The 17,761-nt window shown below is 43.4% G+C and overlaps 5 protein-coding genes, 1 long non-coding RNA gene and 1 pseudogene across 31 annotated transcripts in view; 6 read left to right on the top strand and 1 right to left on the bottom strand.

Annotated features, from left to right (window-relative positions):
- LOC310738044 (uncharacterized protein) overlaps positions 1-17,761 on the bottom strand; it is a 387,632-nt gene that overhangs the window by 314,473 nt on the left and 55,398 nt on the right. The window lies entirely within an intron of this gene.
- The window catches only part of LOC310738319, a 66,066-nt gene that overhangs the window by 18,821 nt on the left and 29,484 nt on the right, over positions 1-17,761 (top strand). The window lies entirely within an intron of this gene.
- Positions 3,819-4,510, top strand: LOC310738157 (histone H1-like; the record flags this gene model as incomplete). Its single annotated transcript, XM_083563152.1, has 1 exon — positions 3,819-4,510. The coding sequence occupies exon 1, from the start codon at positions 3,884-3,886 to the stop codon at positions 4,508-4,510; it is 627 nt and encodes a 208-aa protein (XP_083419278.1). The 5' UTR covers positions 3,819-3,883.
- On the top strand, positions 4,985-5,478 carry LOC310738202 (histone H2A). The gene has a single exon (XM_083563205.1). It carries the CDS (start codon positions 5,040-5,042, stop codon positions 5,424-5,426), a length of 387 nt encoding a protein of 128 aa, XP_083419331.1. The 5' UTR covers positions 4,985-5,039; the 3' UTR covers positions 5,427-5,478.
- LOC310738195 (histone H3.2) lies at positions 5,927-6,390 on the top strand. The gene has a single exon (XM_083563199.1). It carries the CDS (start codon positions 5,935-5,937, stop codon positions 6,343-6,345), a length of 411 nt encoding a protein of 136 aa, XP_083419325.1. The 5' UTR covers positions 5,927-5,934; the 3' UTR covers positions 6,346-6,390.
- On the top strand, positions 12,402-12,713 carry LOC310738268 (histone H4; the record flags this gene model as incomplete). The annotated part of the gene is made up of 1 exon (XM_083563252.1): positions 12,402-12,713. One exon carries the CDS (start codon positions 12,402-12,404, stop codon positions 12,711-12,713), a length of 312 nt encoding a protein of 103 aa, XP_083419378.1.
- On the top strand, positions 13,232-13,672 carry LOC310738236 (histone H2B pseudogene; annotated as a pseudogene). The gene has a single exon. The product of its transcript is annotated as a histone H2B pseudogene (transcript).

The following is a 17,761-nucleotide window of genomic DNA, read 5'->3' as shown; positions in this document are numbered from 1 at the left end:
GCACTGTTCGAATTACGGTTAGTGCAGCCTGACCTGATTGGAATTAGGGTTAGAGTTAGCACTGTTTGAATTAGGCTTAGGGCAGCCTGAGTGACATGGAATTAGGGTTAGGGTTGGCACTGTTCGAATTAGGGTTAGGGCAGCCTGAGTGACATGGAATTAGGGTTAGGGTTGGCACTGTTCGAATTAGGGTTGGCGCAGCCTGAGTGACATGGAGTTAGGGTTAGGGTTGGGACTGTTCGAATTAGGGTTAGCGCAGCCCGAGTGACATGGAGTTAGGGTTAGGGTTGGCATTGTCCGAATTAGGGTTAGCGCAGCCTGAGTGACATGGAGTTGGGGTTAGGGTTAGGGTTGGCACTGTTCGAATTAGGGTTAGCGCAGCCTCAGTGACATGGAGTTAGGTTTAGGGTTAGGGTTGGCACTGTTCGAATTAGGGTTAGCGCAGCCCGAATGACATGGAGTTAGGGTTAGGGTTGGGGTTGGCACTGTTCGAATTAGGGTTAGCGCAGCCTGAGTGACATGGAGTTAGGGTTAGCACTGTTCGAATTAGGGTTGTTCTGCTACTATAGCTCTAATGCTAACTATGTTGTGCTACTATGGCTATAATACAAATTATGTTGTGCTGCTAGGGCCCTGATGTGAAACACAGTTAGCATTAGCGCTATAGTAGCAGTACAGTGTTTCACATCAGGGCCCTAGTAGCACAACATAACTCGAGTTAGAGTCATAGTAGCACAACATTGTTCTGCTACTATAGCTCTAATGCTAACTTTGACTCTAACTCAAGTTATGTTGTGCTGCTAGGTCCCTGATGTTTCACACCAGGGCCCTGTAGCCCCGTAGCCACATCAGGGCTAGGGTCCCTCGCAGCACACCATAATTTGAAAGAGAGGCATAGTAGCACACTGTACATTGTATTAGAGTCATATCAGCACTACATATTTAGCATTAGAGCTACAGTAGCACAACAGTGTTTTACATCAGGGCCAGGACAGCACAACATTATTTGAAATTGGGCCACAGTAGCGGAACAGTGTTTCCCACTAGGGCCATAGCAGCAAAACAAAATTGAAATTAGAGCCATAGTTGGCCAACATAATTTGACTCAGAGCCATAGTTGGCCCACATAAATTGACTTAGAGTCATAGCAGCACTACACAATTAGCATTAGGGCTATAGTAGCAGCACATTGTTTTACTTCGGGGTCCTAGAGGCACAACATATTTCAAATTAGAGCCATGGTAGCACAACGTAATTTGAATTAGAGTCATAGTTGGCCAACATAAGTTGAATTATAGTTATAGCAGCACTACATAATTAGCATTAGAGCTATAGTAGCAGTACAGTGTTTCACATCAGGGCCCTAGCAGCATAACATAATTTGTATTAGAGCCATAGTAGCACAACATAGTTAGCATTAGAGCTACAGTAGTAGAACAATGTTGTGCTACTATGACTTTAATTCAAATTGTGTTGTGCTACTAGGGCCAACCCATAGTTGGCCCACATGATTTGTATTGGAGTCATATCAGCATTACATAGTTAGCATTAGAGCTACAGTGGCACATCAGTGTTTAACATCAGGGCCAGGACAGCACAGCATGAATTGAATTTGGGCCACAGTAGCGGAACAGTGTTTCCCACTAGGGCCATAACAGCACAACATGATTTGAATTAGAGCCATAGTAGCAGAGCATCATTTGGATTAGAGTCATAGTAGCACAACATAATTAGCACTAGAGCTGTAGTGGCAGCACAGTGTTTCACATCAGGGCCCTAGCAGCACAACCGAATTTGAATTAAAGTCATAGTAGCACAACATTGTTCTGCTACTATGGCTATAATGCTACCTATGTTGTGCTGGTAGGTCCGTGACGTGAATCACAGTTAGCATTAGAGCTATAGTAGCAGTACAGTGTTTCATATTAGGGCCCTAGAGGCACAACATATATTAACTTAGACCCATAGTTGGCCCACATGATTAGTATTGGAGTCATATCGGCGTTACATAATTAGCATTAGAGCTACAGTGGCACATCAGTGTTTTACATCAGGGCCAGGACAGCACAGCATGAATTGAATTTGAGCCACAGTAGCAGAACAGTGTTTCCCACTAGGGCCATAGCAGCACAACATTATTTGAATTAGAGCCATAGTAGCACAACATAATTCGAATTAGAGTCATAGTTGGCTAACATAATTTTAATTAGAGTCACATCAGCACTACATTATTAGCATTAGAGCTACTGTAGCACAAAAGTGTTTGACATCAAGGCCCTAGCAGCACAACATATTTTAAATTGGAACTACAGTAGCACGCCATCATTTGACTTAGAGCCATAGTTGGCCAAAAAATTTTTAATTAGAATCATAGTAGCGCAACAGAATTATCATTAGAGCTATAGTTGAAGAACATTGATCCACATCAGGGCCATAGCAGCACAACATACTTCCATTCAGAGGCATAGTAGCACAACAGAATCTGAATTAGGGCTATAGTAAAACAACATAATTTGAATTTGGGCCATGGCCGCACGACATAATTTATATTACTGCCATAGTAGCACAACATCTTTTGAATTGGAGTCATAGTAAGACTACATAGTTAGCTTTAGAGCTGTAGTAGTACAACAGTGTTTCACATTAAGGCCATAGCAGAACAACTTAATTTGAGTTTGGCTTAGTGCAGCACAAAGGTAGGGTTAGGATTACCACTTTTCAATTGAGGGTTAGAGCGGCCTGAATGGAACAGGGTAAGGGTTAGTGCTGTTCGAATTAGGGTTAGCGCAGCCTGAATGACATGGAGTTAGGGTTAGGGTTGGGACTGTTCTAATTAGGGTTAGCGCAGCCTGAGTGACATGGAGTTAGGGTTAGGGTTGGCACTGTTCGAATTAGGGTTAGCGCAGCCTGAGTGACATGGAGTTAGGGTTAGGGTTGGGACTGTTCGAATTAGGGTTAGCGCAGCCTGAAAGACATGAAGTTAGGGTTAGGGTTGGCACTGTTCTAATTAGGGTTAGCGCAGCCTTGAGTGACATGGAGTTAGGGTTAGGGTTGCCACTGTTCGAATTAGGGTTAGCACAGCCTGAATGACATAGAGTTAGGGTTGGCGCAGCCTGAATGACATGGAGTTAGTGTTAGGGTTGGCACTGTTCGAATTAGGGTTAGCACAGCCTGACCTGATCGGAATTAGGGTTAAGCGGGCAACGAGGCACACCTGTCGGCCTGGGACTACTAGAGCACGGGGCCATGCACGAGGCACGCCAGGCCTAGTGGCGAAGACCAGACGATGACAAAGATATAGGGAGTCCGGCTGCGGGAGGCACACGGGGAGTTTGCACACCTGCTCCATACACTAACACGTGCTTCACACAGCCCACAAGAGCCAGCGTTCCCAATACTACGCACAGCATTCACACACTGCCAATGCGTCAGACACATTGACAAGGCTCGCCGTTCACGTGAAACACACGCTGTTCCGCCGACATGGATGTAACTCACCCCTTTTTACACTGCACTCTGCACAAAATGCGCCGAGCGCCGGCTCGAGCGCCAGGCGCGCGGTGCACTTCCGTGCAAAACGAGAGCGACCACTGCTCTCTATTCGGCCATGACGGGCCTCGCGGAACACTTGCAAGCCCGTACGCGCGAAATGTGTGCATATTCGCGCGGGATCTTGTCTTCGGCGTCTTATTTACGACGAGAAACGCTGCGAGAAAACACACTCGCGAGCGTGTCGCGGAAGCGGCGGCTGCCCGGTTGAGTCTACAACGTTCTCATGCTCGGTTTTAAGACCGGCCCACCAGCAGAGGGGCGGGAGGTTTCTGTGTGTTACACAGCGTATACAGAGTCTGACTCGCACTGAGATACTACAGATACTAGAGAGATGGCAGAAGTTGCTCCCGCGCCCGCCGCCGCGCCGGCTAAAGCGCCGAAAAAGAAAGCAGCGTCGAGGGCCAAGAAAGCCGGCCCCAGCGTCGGCGAGCTCATCGTCAAAGCGGTTTCCTCGTCCAAGGAGAGGAGCGGTGTGTCGCTCGCCGCCCTGAAGAAAGCCTTGGCCGCCGGCGGATACGACGTGGAGAAGAACAACTCCCGCGTCAAGCTCGCTGTCAAGGGTCTCGTGTTGAAGGGAACTCTTCTACAGACCAAAGGGACCGGCGCGTCTGGCTCTTTCAAGCTAAACAAGAAGCAGACCGAAGCCAAGAAGCCCGCAAAGAAGACCGCAACTAAGGCGAAGAAGCCCGTCGCTGTTAAGGCGAAGAAACCCGCCGCGGCGAAGAAGCCCAAGAAGGTGGCGGCCAAGAAACCTGTTGCCGCCGCCAAGAAGTCCCCGAAGAAGGCAAAGAAGCCCGCAGCGGCTGCTAAAAAAGCCACCAAGAGCCCGAAGAAAGCGAAAAAGCCGGCGACTCCTAAAAAAGCAGCCAAGAGCCCCAAGAAAGCAAAGACCGTGAAGCCCAAAGCGGCGAAGCCCAAGGCTGCAAAGGCGAAAAAGACAGCGCCCAAGAAGAAGTAAACATGTTTGTTTGTTTATTTCATCTCTACCTTAACTAAACGGCTCTTTTAAGAGCCACCTATATTTTCCCCCAAAGAGCAACATTTTGAATCCTCCCATGATGAAAGTGAACGCGAATACAAGATAGGGATTTATGACATATGGATACGCAAACTATGTAGTAGTTATAGAGATGCTTATGATTATATGATATATGTGTCGTTGTACACATTTCACATGAATGTTGTTTCCTGATACCTGTGTCTCCCATGAGCGCGCGCTCAATCCTCAGTCACACACACACACACACACACACACACACACACACACACACAGAGACTATTAGGGAAGGGGAGGTGTGTGTGTGTGGGGGGGGTTGTTAGGCTGAGGCTGAATGAATGTCACCATTTGTGCATTTGTGATTGGATGTTGATCACATGGTGTTCTAAGCCAATGAGAGAGTGGCTGTGTTGCCTATATCACTGAGTTTTCAGCGCGAAGCGTTCACTATTATCGACTTGTTCCTTGAACAAATCTGATCTACAGCAAAATGAGTGGAAGAGGCAAAACCGGTGGCAAAGCCAGGGCCAAGGCCAAGACTCGCTCATCCAGGGCAGGACTGCAGTTTCCTGTAGGCCGTGTGCACAGGCTTCTGCGTAAAGGCAACTACGCTGAGCGCGTCGGTGCCGGCGCTCCCGTTTACCTGGCGGCTGTGCTGGAGTATCTGACCGCTGAGATTCTGGAGTTGGCTGGTAACGCTGCCCGTGATAACAAGAAGACTCGTATCATTCCCCGACACTTGCAACTCGCCGTGCGTAACGATGAGGAGCTGAACAAACTGCTCGGCGGAGTGACCATCGCTCAGGGTGGTGTGCTGCCTAATATTCAGGCTGTACTTCTGCCTAAGAAGACTGAGAAGGCTGTCAAGACCAAGTAAAGTCGTCCAATGCTGTGTTTGTCAGTACCCAAAGGCTCTTTTAAGAGCCACCCACTTTGACTCAAAAAGTGCAAGTTTGTTACTTTGTGTATATAATTGTATTCATTCTAGAAAGTTGCACCCAAGAGAATCACATTTAATAGGGCCCATTGGAATAGTCTACTAATCATGCCATTCTCATTAGTGACTTAGAAGCATAAATATAACGAAGTATTTTTAATTTTTTTCTAAATTGCGACGGCCGTCTTTGTGTAACTATAGAACAGAGGAAAACAGTGCTGTGCAAGAGAGCCGAGGGAGGGAGGGAGGGTGGGGTGGGGTGTTCAAACTGTGGCGCTGACTAGGTCTAAGCCAATAATCGTCGAGTGACGTATAGCGATCGATCCAATGCAAGACGAGAGGTTTCGAGACGCCCAATGAACGCGAGGCGTCGTTCAGGCTTAAAAAGCCAGCGTTTGCTAGCGCTTTTCATTCTGTTTTTCTTCCGCGAAGTGCACAGCTCAACGCTATGGCAAGAACTAAGCAGACTGCCCGTAAATCCACTGGTGGCAAGGCGCCCAGGAAGCAGCTCGCCACCAAGGCTGCTCGCAAGAGCGCGCCTGCTACCGGCGGCGTGAAGAAGCCTCACCGTTACAGGCCCGGCACCGTGGCTTTGAGAGAGATCCGTCGCTATCAGAAGTCTACTGAGCTGCTCATCCGCAAGCTGCCCTTCCAGCGCCTGGTGAGAGAAATTGCTCAAGACTTCAAGACTGACTTGCGTTTCCAGAGCTCCGCTGTAATGGCTTTGCAGGAGGCGAGCGAGGCATACTTGGTCGGCCTGTTCGAGGACACCAACCTGTGCGCCATCCACGCCAAGAGAGTGACCATCATGCCCAAGGACATTCAGCTGGCCCGCCGTATTCGCGGAGAGCGCGCTTAAACAATAACTCTGTCCAGTATACACAAAGGCTCTTTTAAGAGCCACCTCATTGTTTCAGTAAAACGAGCAAGTCTATACCGTGGTTGTTTTAAACAAATGATTTTATATATATATATATATATATATATATATAACTAGTTATTCGAATGGAGTGCTTCGGCAAACCTCTGATTTTGTGGCTCTGTCGCTGAGCATTTTGTGTATTTTATTATAGATTATTTTAATTCTTGGCTACAGTAATAATATTAATAATAATAATAAATGCAAAAAGAAGGTCGCTTGCTGTTCTGCACGGAGCGTGACTGCCATCTTGTGGCCAAAGTGTCACCTCCCATTCTCGTGTTCTCGTTTGTATTCTAAGGGAGACAAAAAAACAAACAAAACAATAAATTGCATTCATCATAGTATTAATTCTCTCACATATAACTTTAGTATGCTGACTACGATTCTGACCATTTAAACATGTTTTTATGCGTTAGGAACAATTTGACATAACATGAATTTAAAGCACTGTATGTATGTTCTCTTTCGTTGTCGTGCATATATGTCCAAACCATATATGTGCATATATTTCCACACACACACACACACACACACATGTATATGTGTATATGTATTTGTGTGGGAAAATGTGCAATACCAACAGCAACACAATGAAATGAATGAATAGTGGCCCTCTCCAAGTACTCATGGACACTAGTGTAATTTTATATTATATTTTAGATTAGATTTATTGTTGACTTTATTGTCATTGTGCAAGATACATGTACAGAGCTAAGAGAATGCATTTAGCATCTGCTCAGAGGTTCGTTAGATAGATAGAAATATATATCTGTATATACATGAATGTGGCAGGATGTACAGTAAGGTATATACAGATACACATAAATATAATAGTAGTGCAGATGGAAGTGAGGCACAATATGTGTAGAGAATGCGGAGTATACAAAAAACAATATGTAACATTTACATATACAGTGCTTATACAGTGATCTAACGGTGTAGTGTAGAGTTCAGTGTGGTGATGGTGGATGGAAATAAAGCTGTCCCTGATCCTGCTGGTTCTGGTGCGTATGTTTCTGTATCTCGATCTTGATGGATGGAGGTTAAACAGTTTGTGACTGGGATGTGAAGGGTCCTTGATGATCTTGTGAGCTCTGCACAGACAACTGCTGCGCCCTTTGTTCTGTAACTACTAGTTCAACGGTAAAAGACCTGGGAGTTATTTTAGACAGCAACTTATCTTTTAAAAATCACATCAATCAAGTTACAAAAACAGCCTTCTTTCACCTTAGAAATATTTCTAAGTTAAGAAACATGTTGTCTATATCTGATGCAGAGAAGCTCGTCCATGCGTTTATGACCTCCAGAATAGACTACTGTAATGCATTACTAGGTGGATGTCCTGCGTCATTAATAAACAAGCTTCAGTTAGTTCAGAATGCAGCAGCAAGAGTTCTTACTAGGTCAAGAAAATACGATCATATAACCCCAATCTTATCGTCCCTACATTGGCTTCCTGTTAAGTTTCGAATAGACTACAAACTACTGCTACTCACTTATAAAGCACTAAATGGTTTGGCTCCCATGTATCTATCCAGTCTCTTAACACGCTACAATCCGCCACGCTCCCTGAGATCTCAAAACTCTGGGCTTCTAGTAGTTCCTAGAATAGCAAAGTCCACTAAAGGCGGTAGAGCATTTTCACATTTAGCTCCTAAACTCTGGAATAGTCTTCCTGACAGTGTTCGGGGTTCAGATACACTCTCCCAGTTTAAGTGTAGATTAAAAACATATCTTTTTAGCAAAGCCTACACATCACACACATCACACACATCACATCATAACCTTGTGCTCCAGAATACATGATCACATGCACATTATCAATTTGTGCTGTTAATATCATGAACAGCAGCTACGCTAATTCCTCTCCACTGCTTCTCTCTCTCTCCCCATCCCGAGGCATCCTGAGGTTTGGCCAGCTCCAGTCACGTCCCACCTCGTGAAGATTATGGACCTATGGATGATCATGGAGAAGTAGATGCCGAGTGTTTAAAGGCCCTGGCATGGAGAAGCTGATGCTGGATCTATGATGATCACAAATTGTTCTGTATTGTTGAAAGATTTATGATCAAACTCTTAATGTCACCCATATGAGGATGGGTTCCCCTTTGAGTCTGGTTCCTCTCAAGGTTTCTTCCTCATATCATCTAAGGGAGTTTTTCCTTGCCACTGTCGCCACGGCTTGCTCATCAGGGACAAACGCACACCATTCACCTTCACTGTTGTTTTCTGTAAAGCTGCTTTGAGACAATGTCTGTTGTGAAAAGCGCTATACAAATAAACTTGACTTGACTTGACTTGACCTTTCCAGACAGTGTTTCTTGTGAATGTTCTCCAAGATGGGGAGCTGAGTGCCAATGATTCATTGGGAGATTTTCATTTTCCATTTTATTTTATAGGGCCTGGAGCAGTGCAGTTGCTGTACCACACAGAAATGGTACAGCTGTAGAAGTTCTCCAGTATCCTGTAGCACAGACAGGACTTTTAAAGTGTCCTCAGCAATCACAGGCGTTGTTGAGACAAGTCAAGAGGTCAGGTCAAGAAGCTTTTATTGTCATTCCAACCATATATAGCTGACGCAGTACACAGTGAAATGAGACAACGGAACCTTCGCATCCCAGCCCTGATGCTACATTAAACAACAATTCCAGAAACAGAACACACAGGGCTGCTAAGTGTCCTTGCCACATAAAGTGCATGTGTGCAACCTGGTGCAAACAGTGCAAAGACAACATAAGACAGTGCAAGACAACACAAGTCAGTGCAGGACAATCCATAAAACACATAATAGCTCCGCCAGTGAACCTGTTGTGACAAGACAAATTGAACAAAATTGAAGAGTAGCAAAAATGTAAAGAAAAAGAAAAAGTGTTCTGCAAAGGAGCAATATAGCAGCAGTTCAGAAAGGATGTGCAAGAAACGCATTTAAAAAGTTTCTGGTATTGAAGTGATGTAATATGAGTGGTACTAAAGTCATGGATGTGCGAAGTAGAGAGAAGAGTTCAGTGACCAGGTGAGATCCTCGAAGATAAGGACTTGAAGTAACTTGAGGCTGAATTCACACTCCACAACATCTCTGTTGGTGTGAATTACTAGGCGCTGGATCTCCTCCCTGAAAGTCGTCTCATCTTTACCTCTGATCAGGCCTACCATTCGTGGTGTCATCAGCAAACTTGATGATGCTTTCTAAGGCCTTGGCAGGTAAGCACTCATTAGTGGAAAAGTGAATATAAGTAAGGGTACAATACGCATCCCTGAGTGTGGGACTGGAGGAGGTGAAGGTGTTCAAGCAAGTCCAGGGTCCAGTTACAGAGATGTGTGCTGATGCCAAGCTGTTGACAGGGCTAACTGTAGTATAAGCTCAGCTAAATTCAACAAACAACTTGCTGAAATGAGAGAGAGAGAGCGAGAGAGAGAGAGAGAGAGAGAGAGAGAGAGAGAGAGAGAGAGAGAGAGAGAGAGAGAGAGAGACATGTTATTCTAATGTGACATTATTGACTCTCACTCTGTTTCTCTCTTCAAATTGTAACACAGTACAAATATACCGACACTTTCCAGGATATTGTGCAACATTGGACAAAAGAAGAGATTTGGGAAGAGCAAGAAATAAAAAACAAACAAACAAACACACGCACACAAATATTCAAATGATCTAGGAACTTGTGACTATAGTTATGGGCACTAGTGCAATTTGATATATATGACGTGTTCTACTGGCCTATTAGATAAACACGAAGCGAGACAAAAAGGGACTCACAGTTCATTTTAGGAAGAAACCCTGTATACCCTTAAACACTAGTATGAAATGTTTTTGGACTAATTTTTTAAGGTTTAATTTGTGAATGTTGTTTGTTTGTTTGTGTGTTTGTTTTTTCTGATCTCATCTCAAACTTTTAATGCGAAACCTTAGAGTAAATGGCTGTTCCATACACAATAATCACACAAAATGATGTGAGCATCAATTTCTTTAATCTACATTTTTCTGCAACATGTAAACATTGCCACACGATGGCAGTCAAGCTCTACAACGTCCACCGAACTCTGCCTTTATTAGAAATATCCCTGTATACCCTTAAACACTAGTATAAAGTGTTTTTGGTCTTTTTTTTTTTTTCTTCTTTTTTTTTTTTTCTTTAAGTGTAATTCGTGTATGTTTGTTTGTTCTGATCTCATCTCAGACCCAATTCTTCTACTACATCTACTACTACTACTAACAACCATGATCCTAATAATTATTCTTAGTAAGTTGAGGAATGAGTTAAGAATAGGGAAAATGTGTCGTGATGCGCTAAGTTCTAGAATAATAGTTTGATTGACAGTCTGTACAAGTCAGCGTGACACTGTCCAAATACATAGAGACCTTACTGCATATTTTGCAGCATAGGTAAAAGATGCACACACTCCTAGACAAAGTGTGTGGCCCTGTCCATATACTTCTGGACACTAGTGCAGATTGAGCACTGGGTTTGCTCAGCTTGTCAGCTCCTGCTGTGGTGGAATGATGTTCACGAATGATTTGTGAGTTCCTGTTCCTGCACCCGTATTTGCATCTGCATATATGTTTTCTCAATAAAGGAACATTTTTCCCTTTTTTAAGGTGCCATCAAAATATTGGTGCTGTAGAAGTGACTGTGTATCTGAAGCATCATCTGTCTCTGAAACTTCGTCCTATTGAATTGGATAAATAATATACATATATTTACTCAATGTTCTACAGCCCATGTAGGTACACACAATGCTCACTCATTCTGATGCTTGATGCAAATATTACCATAATCTCCTGGCCTATGTGAGAGATGTATGGATAACTGACTACTACTACTACTACTACTACTACTTCTACTACTAATACGACTACTACTATTGCTACTACTGCTAATGCAAATAGTACCACATTAATATAAATGAGAATAATGCTTGTTAATATTAATAATAATCATGGGCCATTCCTACAATAGTCATGCTATATTTCTTGTGTGTTGAAAAGTATAGTACAAGATTAACGCTACTACTACTACTACTGGTAGTGGTGTAAGCAGGGCAGTGGTAGTCCAGTGGTTAGGGCTCTGGGTTACTGATCACAAGGTCAGCGGTTCAAGCCCCAGCACTGCCAAGCTACCACTGTTGAGCCCTTGAGCAAGGCACTGGTTGAGCCCTTGAGCAAGGCGTTTAACACCACCGTATAAACATATATCCGGTCTGATCTACGGGGAGACTCGTGGTGTACTGAAGGTGTTCTTGCAGAACGTCATCCGCGATGCAGTCACATACACCGAGCATGCGAAGAGAAAGACTGTCACCGCTATGGATGTGGTGTATGCCCTGAAACGCCAGGGACGCACTCTTTTTTACGGCACTTAGCCCTATCAGCTCCAGGGGCGCTGTACCATGGCTGACCCTGCGCTCTGACCCCAGCTTCCAGATGAGTTGGGATATGCGAAAACCTTTTAATTGCATATGTACAGTAGCTCAATATTTTGTCCCCCATCAGGTTTACACCTTTTTGGTCAGTAGTGGCACAGTGTGTAAGTAACTGAAAGCATAGTGTGTGCAATATTTTGCATTCCTCATAATGATATAAGCCTACTTAATGCAACAAGAACTGCAATTTGATTTATACTTCTACTGGAATAAAAATTGCAACTGAGTCAAAACAGTTTTTCTAATTATAATTCTCAATTTAAATATTTGTGTGTTGAACTGCATTGAGTGTACCATGCTGTGAGCAAAAACCAAATTAAATCAATTCCACTACATGACTATTACTATTTCTATATCACTATGTTTGTGTGGACAAAAAGCCTGAGGAAGTACAAGACTCTAGCATGTTAACGGCTGTGGCGTTTCGCTTTGAAGACATTGTTTTGTGTGATCGTTGGTTTTAGGTCCGCCCCCTCGCCTGTTCTCAACTAGGTCCTGTGGAGAGAGAATAAATAGGCGGGCATTGCGCGGGGCTTCTTTATTGAGCAGCTTGACTTTGTGAGAGCAGCACCATGTCTGGAAGAGGCAAGGGTGGCAAGGGACTCGGTAAAGGAGGCGCTAAACGCCATCGTAAGGTTCTGCGCGATAACATCCAGGGTATCACTAAGCCGGCTATCCGCCGTCTGGCTCGCCGTGGTGGTGTTAAACGTATATCCGGTCTGATCTACGAGGAGACTCGAGGTGTACTGAAGGTGTTCTTGGAGAACGTCATCCGCGATGCAGTCACATACACTGAGCATGCGAAGAGAAAGACCGTCACCGCTATGGATGTGGTGTATGCCCTGAAACGCCAGGGACGCACTCTTTACGGCTTCGGCGGTTAAACGCTTACCTACCAAATAACGTGAACACAACGGCTCTTTTAAGAGCCACCCAAATATTACAAAATGAGCTATTGTTTCTTTTACTGTGTGTGTGTGTGTGTGTGTGTGTGTGTGTGTGTGGCGGAGAAGGGGAGGAAATAACTATTTTCTCAAGTGTATGTGACTAATGGAATTTGTAATAATTATAGATATATTCTAATAAGGTAAAATGTTGCACAAGCACTACAGTTTTGTCTCAAAGTCTCTCTCTTTTATTTATATATATATATATATATATATACTTCATATTTGTCTGTGCGTGTGCGCGCACAAAACGGCGGGCAGGGAAACAAAGAGTAGCTCAGGGGCGGGGGAGAGGGAACGGGAGAGGATGGGAGGAGGGCGGAGCCTTGTATGATGAGGTTTGGATTTGTGACCAATAATACGACTCCTTTCCCTTGTACGTAATTACAATGCAGGTCTGTAAATAGAGAGGCGGCGAGGCGGTCCTTTTTCATTCTCTCGCAGTTTCCTCGAGAAGCAGCATTATGCCTACTGATCCAGCAAAGACCGCGCCCAAGAAGGGCTCCAAGAAGGCTGTCACGAAGACGGCCGGCAAAGGAGGCAAGAAGCGCAGAAAGTCAAGGAAGGAGAGCTACGCTATCTACGTGTACAAGGTTCTGAAGCAGGTGCACCCTGATACCGGCATTTCTTCTAAGGCTATGGGCATCATGAATTCCTTCGTAAACGACATTTTCGAGCGCATCGCCGGTGAGTCTTCTCGTCTCGCTCACTACAACAAGCGGTCCACCATCACTTCCAGGGAAATCCAGACCGCCGTGCGCCTGTTGCTTCCCGGTGAACTTGCAAAGCATGCCGTGTCCGAGGGCACAAAGGCCGTCACCAAGTACACCAGCTCAAAGTAAAGCGTGTTATCGCCGTCTTTAAGATAAAAACCAACGGCTCTTTTAAGAGCCACCCATTTTTTCATACAAAGAGCGGTCTTCTTTGCGGGGGCTGCAATTCTCCCCGCCCGCTGACTATGACCTTTTGTATAACGAGGTAAGTAAACAAACCTTAGCATTAGAGATACAGTAGTACAGCATCATTTAAATTATATTCATGGCAGCATTGCATAATTAGCATTAGAGCTATATTTGCAGAACAGCACAACATAATTTAATTTTGAGCTATATTTGCACATCATCTTTTGAATTAGGGCCATAGTCACACAACCGTGTTTCCCATCAGGGTCCTAGCAGCACAACATAATTTGAATTAGAACCATAGCAGCACAGCATTATTTGAATTGGAGTCATAGTAGCACACCATTGTTCTGCTAACTGTTGTGCTACTATGACTCCAATTCAAATAATGTTGTGCTACTAGGGCCCTGGTGTGATACACTGTTCTGCTCCTATAGCTCTAATGCTAACGGTGTTTCACATCAGGGCTATATAGCAGTGCAACATAATCTGAATTATAGTCATAATAGCACTGTAATTAGCATTAGAGCTATAGTTGCAGAACAGTGTTTCACACCAGGGCCATAGCAGCACAATAATAATTTAAATTAGAACCATATTTGCACATCTTTTGAACTAGTGCAATGGCAGCACAACTGTGTTTCCCATTAGCGCCCTAGCAGCACAACCTAATATACATGAGCGCTTCAGTGGAACAACATAATTTGAAATTGGGCCATGGCGTCACAATAGTGTTTTACATCAGGGCCCTAGCAGCACAACATACTTTGATTTAGAGTGATAGAAGCACAACGTAATTTGAATTAGAGTGATAGTTGGGCAACATAATCTGAATTATAGTCATGGCAGCACTGTGTAATTAGCATTAGAGCTATAGTTGCAGAACTATGTTGTGCTGCTAGGGCCCTGACATGAAGCACAGTTAGCATTAGAGCTACAGTAGCAGCAAAGTGTTTCGAATCAGGGCCCTAGCAGCACAACATATTTAAAATTAGAGTCATAGTTGGCCAACATAATTTGAATTATAGTCATAGCAGCACTACATAATTAACATTAGAGCTATAGTAGCAGTACAGTGTTTCACATCAGGGCCCTAGCAGCACAACATAATTTGTATTAGAGCCATAGTAGCACAACATTGTTAGCATTAGAGCTATAGTAGCAGAACAATGTTGTGCTACTATGACTCTAACTCAAGGTATGTTGTGCTGTTAGGGCCCTGATGTGAAACACAGTTAGCATTAGAGCTATAGTAGCAGTACAGTGTTTAACTCGAGTTATGTTGTGCTACTAGGGACCTGATGTGAGAGTCATACTTAGCATTAGAGCTATAGTAGCAGTATAGTGTTTTACACCAGTGCCCTGTAGCCACATCAGGGCTGGGGTCCCTAGCAGCACACCATCATTTGAATAAGAGCCATAGTAGCACAACGTACTTTGAATTAGAGCCATATCAGTACTACATAATTCTTATTAGAGCTACAGTAGCGGAACAGTGTTTCCCACTAGGGCCATAACAGCACAACATGATTTGAATTAGAGCCATGGTAGCAGAGCATCATTTGACTTAGAACCATAGTTGGCCAAGATCATTTGGATTAGAGTCAGAGTAGCACAACATAATTAGCACTAGAGCTACAGTAGCAGCACAGTGTTCCACATCAGGGCCCTAGTAGCACAACATAATTTTAATTAGAGCAATAGTAGCACAACATAGTTAGCATTAGAGCTATAGTAGCAGAACAATGTTGTGCTACTATAACTCTAACTCAAGGTATGTTGTGCTGCTGGGGCCCTGACGTGAAACACAGTTAGCATTAGAGCTACAGTAGCAGCACAGCGTTTCAAATCAGGGCCCTAGAGGCACAACATATTTTAAATTAGAGCAATAGTTTGCCAATATAATTTGAATTATAGTCATAGCAGCACAACATAATTAGCATTAGAGCTATAGTAGCAGTACAGTGTTTCACATAAGTGCCCTAGCAGCACAACGTAAATTGAATTAGTCATAGTTGGCCCACATGATTTGTATTGTCATATCGGCATTTCATAATTAGCATCAGGGCTATAGTAGCAGCACGGTGTTTTACATCAGGGCCCTAGAGGCACAACATATTTTAAATTAGAGCCATAGTAGCAAAACATGATTTAAATTGGAGTCATAGTTGGCCAACATCATTTGAATTATAGTCATAGCAGCACAACATAATTAGCATTAGCGCTATAGTAGCAGTACGGTGTTTCACATCAGGGCCCTAGCAGCACAACATAATTTGTATTAGAGTCATAGTAGCACAACATTGTTAGCATTAGAGCTATAGTAGCAGAACAATGTTGTGCTACTATGACTCTAACTCAAGGTATGTTGTGCTGTTAGGGCCCTGATGTGAAACACAGTTAGCATTAGAGCTATAGTAGCAGTACAGTGTTTAACTCGAGTTATGTTGTGCTACTAGGGACCTGATGTGAGAGTCATACTTAGCATTAGAGCTATAGTAGCAGTATAGTGTTTTACACCAGTGCCCTGTAGCCACATCAGGGCTGGGGTCCCTAGCAGCACACCATCATTTGAATAAGAGCCATAGTAGCACAACGTACTTTGAATTAGAGCCATATCAGTACTACATAATTCTTATTAGAGCTACAGTAGCGGAACAGTGTTTCCCACTAGGGCCATAACAGCACAACATGATTTGAATTAGAGCCATGGTAGCAGAGCATCATTTGACTTAGAACCATAGTTGGCCAAGATCATTTGGATTAGAGTCAGAGTAGCACAACATAATTAGCACTAGAGCTACAGTAGCAGCACAGTGTTCCACATCAGGGCCCTAGTAGCACAACATAATTTTAATTAGAGCAATAGTAGCACAACATAGTTAGCATTAGAGCTATAGTAGCAGAACAATGTTGTGCTACTATAACTCTAACTCAAGGTATGTTGTGCTGCTGGGGCCCTGACGTGAAACACAGTTAGCATTAGAGCTACAGTAGCAGCACAGCGTTTCAAATCAGGGCCCTAGAGGCACAACATATTTTAAATTAGAGCAATAGTTTGCCAATATAATTTGAATTATAGTCATAGCAGCACAACATAATTAGCATTAGAGCTATAGTAGCAGTACAGTGTTTCACATAAGTGCCCTAGCAGCACAACGTAAATTGAATTAGTCATAGTTGGCCCACATGATTTGTATTGTCATATCGGCATTTCATAATTAGCATCAGGGCTATAGTAGCAGCACGGTGTTTTACATCAGGGCCCTAGAGGCACAACATATTTTAAATTAGAGCCATAGTAGCAAAACATGATTTAAATTGGAGTCATAGTTGGCCAACATCATTTGAATTATAGTCATAGCAGCACAACATAATTAGCATTAGCGCTATAGTAGCAGTACGGTGTTTCACATCAGGGCCCTAGCAGCACAACATAATTTGTATTAGAGTCATAGTAGCACAACATTGTTAGCATTAGAGCTATAGTAGCAGAACAATGTTGTGCTACTATGACTCTAACTCAAGGTATGTTGTGCTGTTAGGGCCCTGATGTGAAACACAGTTAGCATTAGAGCTATAGTAGCAGTACAGTGTTTAACTCGAGTTATGTTGTGCTACTAGGGACCTGATGTGAGAGTCATACTTAGCATTAGAGCTATAGTAGCAGTATAGTGTTTTACACCAGTGCCCTGTAGCCACATCAGGGCTGGGGTCCCTAGCAGCACACCATCATTTGAATGAGAGCCATTGTAGCACAAAGTACTTTGAATTAGAGCCATATCAGTACTAACCTAATTTGAAATTGGGCCATGGCGTTATGATTCACTTAAAACCTGTCCATTTTTATTAAATATAAAAATGGCGAAATTAAAACTTTATTTAAAAATGTATTCACTATGTTCTTTCTTTAGTCAGATATTTAAAAAGTAAATCCACCAAAAAATAAACATTAAACATTTGTTTTTACTAATAAAACCTGCCATGAAACACAGGTCCGACAAGTAAAAATCGTACGTGTGGAAACAGAGCAAACATATCAAAAGTACCGCACGACGACAAGTTGCAATGTATCATATTACC

This window comes from Silurus aristotelis (assembly GCF_946808225.1).
Source record: "Silurus aristotelis genome assembly, chromosome: 15".
NCBI lineage: Eukaryota > Metazoa > Chordata > Actinopteri > Siluriformes > Siluridae > Silurus > Silurus aristotelis.
Note: the sequence above shows the minus strand (reverse complement) of the source record. Positions and strands in the feature narration are given on the sequence as shown.